This window comes from Onychostoma macrolepis, chromosome 19, assembly GCF_012432095.1.
Source record: "Onychostoma macrolepis isolate SWU-2019 chromosome 19, ASM1243209v1, whole genome shotgun sequence".
NCBI lineage: Eukaryota > Metazoa > Chordata > Actinopteri > Cypriniformes > Cyprinidae > Onychostoma > Onychostoma macrolepis.
The window spans coordinates 33,952,988-33,961,145 of record NC_081173.1 but is presented as its reverse complement, the minus strand read 5'-3'; the positions used below and the strand labels follow the sequence as shown (position 1 = coordinate 33,961,145).

At 33.6% G+C, this 8,158-nt stretch overlaps 1 protein-coding gene across 1 annotated transcript; it reads left to right on the top strand.

Annotated features, from left to right (window-relative positions):
• Positions 1–1,369: 1,369 nt before the first annotated feature.
• LOC131525808 (uncharacterized) lies at positions 1,370–7,469 on the top strand. Its single transcript, XM_058753766.1, has 7 exons — positions 1,370–1,426; positions 2,906–2,946; positions 3,127–3,429; positions 3,631–3,879; positions 4,027–4,095; positions 6,699–6,751; positions 7,429–7,469. Coding segments are annotated over exons 1-6 (678 nt in total). The 5' UTR covers positions 1,370–1,424; the 3' UTR covers positions 6,713–6,751; positions 7,429–7,469.
• The last annotated feature ends 689 nt before the right edge of the window (positions 7,470–8,158 follow it).

Sequence of the window (8,158 nt, the reverse complement as noted above, 5' to 3'; positions counted from 1 at the left end):
CTTTACTGTATGTACAGTACACAATTATTTTCTTGAAAAATTACTGTAATTCACCAAAAGGGTTTTTTCATGTTCCAAAGGTAGTAGTACGTTTGTAGTTACAAGACTGACTTACTACACGTGAAATTTTGCCAATATGTGCCTTACTGTACATACAGGCCACAATCAGCAACCTGATCAACTCTATGCGAAGGAGATGTGTTGCACTGCGTGAGGCAAAGGGTGGTCACACCAGATACTGACTGGTGTTCGGACCCCCCGGACCCCCCAATACAGTAAAACTGCAAATTTTAGAGTGGCCTTTTATTGTGGCCAGCCTAAGGCACACATGAAAACGTAAGGCGCTTGTTTATTAAGCGTGTAGAACAACCACCCAATAAAGCATTACAATAATATAACCTTGAGGTCATAAATGCATGAATTAACATTTCTGCCTTTGACTTTGAGAGCATAGGTCTCAATTTAGATATATTTTTAAGATGAAAAAATGCAGTTTTACAAATTAGATTAGATATGAGTAAGGTGTAAAATTGTATTTAAAAATTAGGTACCAAGCTAATAACATTTACATATGCAAAAGGGGACAGTTTGATAGGGATTTTCATAATGCTTTAATTACACATTAATAAGAAACCTAAACCACCTAGTCTGAAAAAAACAAAAAAACATTATAGGGATCAGATTCCATATAGATGACAGCTTATTGATACAGTTATTTATCCAATTTATTTTAAAGGTATGATGTGTGTCAGGATTGTGTAAAGATATTACAACTGGTGTGACATCTTTGGGTCACATGACCAGGAAGTTATATAATTTTGAATATTTGAAAAATGCACTACAAATACATATAAATAAATCAGATTTCCAAAATCCAAGTTTTGTATTATGTGTGTCAGGTGTGTGTGAAGATATTACAACTGGTGTGACATCATTGGATCACAAAGACAGAAAGTTATATAGGTTTGTATCTTTCAAAGAAATCCAAGTCATGTATGATGTGTTAGAAGTGTTACTGAATATATTACAGATACCATAACAACCTGTTTCTACCAGTTAAAAGAAAATGTTGGAATATAATGTAACCAGTCACAGCTTAAAATCATGTATTAATGTCTTTCCACTTAATTCACATATTTAAATTTTATTTGCATGTTTTCGAATCTTGGAATTCATATCTCTTTTTTTTTTCTTTAAAAAAAAAAAAAAATCATTTTCATGCACTTTTGAGACAGTCCCTTAATCTGACTAATGTCCAACATAAAAACAACTTTACCGCACCCAAAGGAAAATACCTAATGACGTATCAAATTCCCAGTCCATAATACTCACATGTGTGATGCTTTCAGTTTTGTTTGCTTGTGCTAAACTTGCAGCAGTTTACTAAGTTTTGCTGCTTGAAAGACTCATACCGAACTTTTACAATGTAAGTTTTTATTATTATTATTATTATTATTATTATTTCAATATAAATCCAGCCTGCGTGTTTTTGTGTTAATGAGTGAACATGTTTATTTTTAAGATATCCATTGTTGTTATTGTGATTATCATGATGGATTTTATTAATAGGGATATTAATATAATTATTAGATGAATATAGTTAATTATTGGATTGGAATACATTGACTACTCCAAACGAACACACTTTGTGTTTGAGGGATCATTTTGAATCGGAGTAGGTCTATTACACTGGAATGATTTATAAATCCAGAATTCAGATTAGAGTTTGATGTTTCTTATCAGACATTTAAACCTTTAAATACAATTGAAAGTGTACACAGCAAAAAATCCAGAGTGAAATTAACTCTTCTGGGTGTACATGTGAAACCACACTCAAGAGTGCGAAAGTGTTAAAATAAGAGTGTTAAATTAACACTGAAGCGGAGTTAAAGTTAATGAGATAATTAGGTGATTAATTGAATGATGATTGACCATTATTGAAGACACCTGATGTTAACAAGCAGAATCACCAAAGGAGAAAATCTAATTGTCATGTCACCATTATAGTGCTCAGCATTTGCTTTAGTTGGGCTCTTGACCCTTACATTTTTAAAGTTGGATTTTGTTTTACTGCTGTAGTTGAGTTATAACAGACTGAAAAGTAATGATTAAAAGTGATCATGTTATGTTTTCACATAACGATCATTTGATCTGAATCACCAAGCTCATAAACATTACAAAACAAGCTACTAAAAGTCACATAAAAAACAAAAATAAAATAGTAAGAATAAAGGAAATTACTAAAATAATTCTGCTCATAATTTATTCATGTCGCAATGCATCATGGGAGCATGGATGAATTTTGATTGGTGGCACCCAGAATGCACTGCAACATGCTTTTTTTGATTGTCACCGTTGTTGAGATTCACAGGTTGATTCTTGATGTTTGTGTGTCTAAATAAAAAACTTTTCTCGAGGATTTTTGAACAAACATCTTTTAAGGAATCTCTGGGATTGTATTGAACAAGCTGGAAGTCATGTACTAATGAATCACAGGACTGCTATAATCAACAACGCAAATCTAATTCAGAGATTTTGGAAGGGTGATATGCACATATGATCTTCTTGTTACTTGTCTGTTTGTTGTAAGTCAGTTATAACAACCAAATAAAATGTAATACTAAGTCAAGGGTCAAGACCCCAACTAAAGCAAACACTGAACACTATAATGGTGACATAAAATTTTTGATTTTCATCTTTGGTGATTCTGCTCGTTAACATCAGGTGTCTTCAATAATGGCCAATCCTCACTCTGGATTTTTGTTGTGTAAGTTTAGGGTCGTTTATATTGTAGTCAGTTATGTGTTTTTTTGTTGTTGTTGTTGTTGTTGTTGTTGTTGTTGTTTTTTGTGTGTGATATGTATCCTGTATTTCTCACATAATATCCCTTTTGTGTTTTCATCAGGTTGAGCATTCTGCTGCTTTTTTGCTTTGTCAAATATAGCGGTCAGTATCATTTTATGAACTGAAACCATATATATATATATATATATATATTATATTATTTTTTTATTTCCCAGTTGACTAAAATATTCTATGGTGATATTAATTACAGACAATAGAGAGAAACACCACAGGTATTTTTTCAGTATTGTTACTTTTTATTGAATGAATCTGTATTTGCAGGAACCCCTCCTGTAGGAACCAGCACTATATCTGTGACAGGAGAAAAGGGAGGAAACACCACACTGCAATGCCAATTTGAGGCCAAAAAGATTTCTTACATTAGTTTAAATAGTCTGTCAGAAAACATTGATGTTTGTCAGACTGAAGAATGTAGTGGACAAATATTTAAACAAGGAAACTGTGACGTCGTCTTCAAGAATCTGTGCTTCAGTGATGCTGGGACATATATGTTGAATATCTATTACCACAATGATCAGGCAGAGCTGGAGCGACAAATCAGGACGTACCAACTTCATATTCAGGGTAAATTCAAAACTGATCATCAGCATGTGCTTTCTGGTTTTCCTTTAGTAATTGCATTGGTGTTGCGTGCTGGACTACACTAAATGTGACACTTCACACCTAATTTTCAGAGTAGTGGTTGTCAAGTCTTTTCAAGGGCTGATTTCTAAATGATTCAAAATGATTTGGTCTCCAAATAATGATTAATGTCTTTGTCCTCAGATGTGGTTTCTGTGAAAACAGGTGAGGAGCTGAAGTTGGATGTTCTGTCAAACGCTGATAAAGTGCAGCATCAGAGCAGAAGAAGCACCGGGTGGATGAAGGTCTGGAGCAGAACTGATGGAGGTCAGAGTGAACGAACCACCATCAGTGATGTAAACCTGATCATTAGTTATTTTACAGCTAGAGACTCAGGAACATGCAGAGTTCTGGACCCTGATGGAGAAATCATAATCACAGTGACAGTCACAGGTGTGAGAAGATCAGTAGATGTCGATATATATATTTATATATACAGTACATATATAATTCTACTTGTACTGCTGAGGTTTATTCATCATGAGTTGTACAGCAAAATGATGCTAAACTATGTGTCTGATCTTTCAATATCCTCTACAGAATCAGGTACAGAATCAAAGGAAAAAATGCACAACACAGATGATGTAAAATCTAATGATGCAATATATAGTAAGTAAAACAGGAGGCACTCAGAGCTTTACAAAATCTTTAAGCAGTGAGTATGAAAAAAAAAAAAGTTTTTTAATAAAATTGTGTTCTCTTCCCCTTTCCCTCTTTCTAGTTGTAATATTTTGGATTGTGATTGTTGGACTGCATGTCATGGCTCTGGTGATTTATATTGTGCGTTGTGTCAGGAAACACCACTGGCTGTGAAAGTGGAAAAATATCCTTATGGGCCCCAATGCAAGGAAATGTAAAGGGAGCCTAGAACATCTAGTGATACTGCTGCTTATTTGTAATTTATTTTTATATTTAACAGATTTACAGAGGATTCTGTCAATATATGTCTGTAAATATATGTAATTTACAGTACAATAATTGCATTATTTCAGTTTCATGTGTGTCACCACGATGGTGTTTAGTGTTTGTGTGAATGACGCTGTGCACCTTCTGTATCTGTTAAATAACTCCACAAACAGCATTATCAGCTCCACTTATTACTAACCAGGGCTGTGTTTCCCAAAAGCATTGTAAGCTTAGGTTGATCGAAGTTTCATTGGTTTCAATGGATCTATGGCGTACTTAAGCTTACGATGCCTTTGGAAAATGCAGCTTAGTTTGACTTAATTTCTGTCATATTTCTACGAGTGTTTATATTTTCCTTCAAATGTTTAGTTTGACCTCACTGTTTTGGTGATCAGTGTTTGCTTTAGTTATTCTCTTGACCATTGACTCTTTAATGTTAGTTTTTCTTTGGCTGTTGTAACTGTGTTTGTGACACACATTTGTTATGACAAGAAAAATTGTAATTATGTAGCTTTGGTTAACTGTTGCTGGCGATATCATCATTTAATGACCTGATTCACTGATCTCAATTAGTGTCAATGGGTGATTTGTAATTAATTTCACATTGTTTGTGGTAGTGATGTTACGTTCTTCCGAAGCTTGTATATAAAAAACAAAAACAACACATTTCACATTAAAGCATTGAATCGGAGCTTGTTTCGTTTTGTCAAAAGCTCGTGGTCTATGACGTCCGAAGCTTCATTTGCCTGAAAACCACGTGGCTGCTTCAGTATCTGGTTCAAACGAAGCAAACCTCAGCAGTAGCGCCGTTTCCTTATTACATTATAATGCGTTAGCATTCTTTTTAGCGTAATTTATATATTAAGGTAAAATGAACTTTGCCCATGAAATAACAGTCTAAGGACTGAGGCAGAGTTAACATTTGATTTATCTGAATTATTTTAGTGGCAGTACACCGACACAAATGAATGACTTTGACAATGGCCATTATTTTTATACAATAAATTAAAACAAGGAATCTGTTGTAAAACCAGATGTGAAACCAGCAGCTGTAAATCACAGCGCTTTAGAAGATGTTATTCATTTTAATGACCACAAAGATGACCACAGCATGAATATTTTTCTGATACAATGGTGTTGAACGCTTCACTTTGCCATGACTAGTTTGTGGTAATAATATTACTCTACAAAATAAGTTGATAAACTATTATGAAGAATTTTAAAAACATTTGATGCACAAAACCTTTAAAGTTACAGCACCATTTAGACACACAGACATCAGGAATCAGCACATGAACCTCAATAACACTGAAAAAAAAAATTTAAGGTAAGTGGTCGCAAACAATTTATTTTAGCTACATTTAATTAAAAAAACTAAAGTTAGTAAACTAAATTTGTTTATTTAAATGTAGCTAAAATAAATTGATTTCAACCACTTACCTTAAAAAAAAATTGAGTAAATTCAATTAATCATTTTTTTCAGTGGATGGTGACTATTAATAATAAATAACATTCCATGCTGTAAAGCATGCTGGGTGCCAGTACAAAACTCCCAGCATGCATTGCGGCACGCATAAATTATGCAGCTGAATGTTCTTACTATTTTCTTTATTTGCTTTTATTTTGGTGTTGTTTTGGTTGTGATTTGTTTTGTGATGTTAAGAGTTTAACTGATTTTTTTAAATTTTTTAATCATTTTTGATTGTCACCAATTTTGAGATTCATACGCTGATTGTTGATGTCTGAGTGTGTTTACATTTTGCAGTAAGTCAATGTATTTATTTGGGCATAGAACTGTTTAACAACATTTGGTTGCTGTGGTGCAGTTTAAGTGTATTAACATTTCACATATTTAATAAGAGATTAAGCATTGGTCAAGATCAGTGAATTAGACTAGATCATGATGGCTTTAACATCACAAACGTCTGTCTTGTCTGGTCATAGATTATTTTGTTTTTTCTTGCTTTAAAAACTATGCTTAATAAACTCAGCTAATTAAAGAAACCAAAAAACTAACTTTAAAAATTCAAGGTTCAAGAGCCCAATCGTGTTTGACGGATCATGTTGAGTTGGATAATTACACTGAACATCTATAAAATGCATAAAACCAAAGATTCAGATTATAGTTTGATGTTTCTTATAAGACCCACATGTGGTAAATCCTTAAATCAAATTGAAACTAAAGGTTTTGGCTGTGGTCAGTTATGTAGTATTTCATCACTCAGAAAAGTATTTTATTGCTGTATTAATCTCTTTGTGATGTGTGTCTGTATTTGTCTCATAACAGCTGTCTGTTTTCTCATCAGGTTCAGATGCTTGATTCTTCTTCTGCTGCTGTTTTGCTTCATCTATCAGAGCGGTCAGTGTCATTTGTTTTCTTATAAATGATATAACCTTTTGACTTTTAGTTGCAGGTAGAGTTATTCTAGTCAATTGTTTCTCTTCTGGTAAGTTAAGATATTGTGTTGATATTTATGGATTGATGGTAGAATTTCCACAGCATATTAAATCATCACACACTATAACATCATTGACTTATCTATGCAGTTATTAATTAACCTATTAATAAACATTGTTTGGTCTGAATTCACTTCAGCTACACTGACGTTTGTGCTTTAGCTTTAGCTTTGTTTGTCATGAATGAGGCCTGTTTGTGACTCTGAAAGACCAACAAGACTCAAAACTGACTCATGAGACGAACGGTTCTGAACTGATGAAAGTGGAAATAATCAACAGGGACACATTAGACACATTTTCATACTGTAGTGTTTCTGCATATTGCATAATTTCATTTTCATGAGAAATAGCCCATGACTCGAACCTTAAACTTTACAGACATTTCTGATGTTAAATATTGAAGAAACGCCATCAGTTCACAACTGCTGAAGACACCTGGATAGTGAAACGTCTTTAGCAAAAGTGAATCCAGTCGACTGAGATAACTCTCCTAATATTTTATGATGAAACTGATTACAGAGAATAGAGAGAAACACCACATGTATTGATTCTTTGTATTGAATGAATCTGTATTTGCAGGAACTGCCTGTAGGAACCAGAACTATACCTGTGTCAGGAAAAAAAGGAGACAACGTCACACTGCCATGTGAATTTGAGGCCAGAGAGATTTCTGATATTAGTTTAAACAGTGGGTCAGAAATCATCCCTGTGTGTCAGACTGAATAATGTAGTGGACGAGTATTTAAACAAAGAAACTGTGACGTCGTCTTCAAGGATCTGAGCTTCAGTGATGCTGGGACGTACTTTTTGCACGTCTATTACAATAATGATCAGATAAAGCTGAAGCGACAATTCAGGACGTGCCAACTTCATATTCATGGTAAATTAAAAACTAATCAAACTATGAGCATCTGCTTTCTGGATTTCCTTTAATAATTGTGTGATATTGCATGTAACCAGCAGATACACTGAATGGGACACTAATATTCAGAGTAATCGTCTCAAATATGGATTTTCCATTGTCTGATTTTATCCACTGATAAATGATTATATTTGTTCTCTCTTAAATATATGCTCATGCTGTTTCTCCTCAGACAAGATCTCTGTGAAAACAAGCTGACATCACTGTTATTTTACAGGAATTTCATAAATTATTACAATCAAACACCTTCACTGTAAAATTAACTAATTAACTAATTAATTAAACGTCACATGACTGGCAGCAACAGAACATTAAACACTAACAGATCTCTCTAGATCTCAGCATCTTCACTTATTACAAACCAGTCTGACTTTATTTATTTCATAC

Coding starts and splice junctions, on each gene's coding strand:
- LOC131525808 (XM_058753766.1), top strand. Junction 2,947..3,126: donor TTGCTTTGTCAAATATAGCG/GTCAGTATCATT, acceptor CTGTATTTGCAG/GAACCCCTCCTGTAGGAACC. Junction 3,880..4,026: donor AATCACAGTGACAGTCACAG/GTGTGAGAAGAT, acceptor TATCCTCTACAG/AATCAGGTACAGAATCAAAG.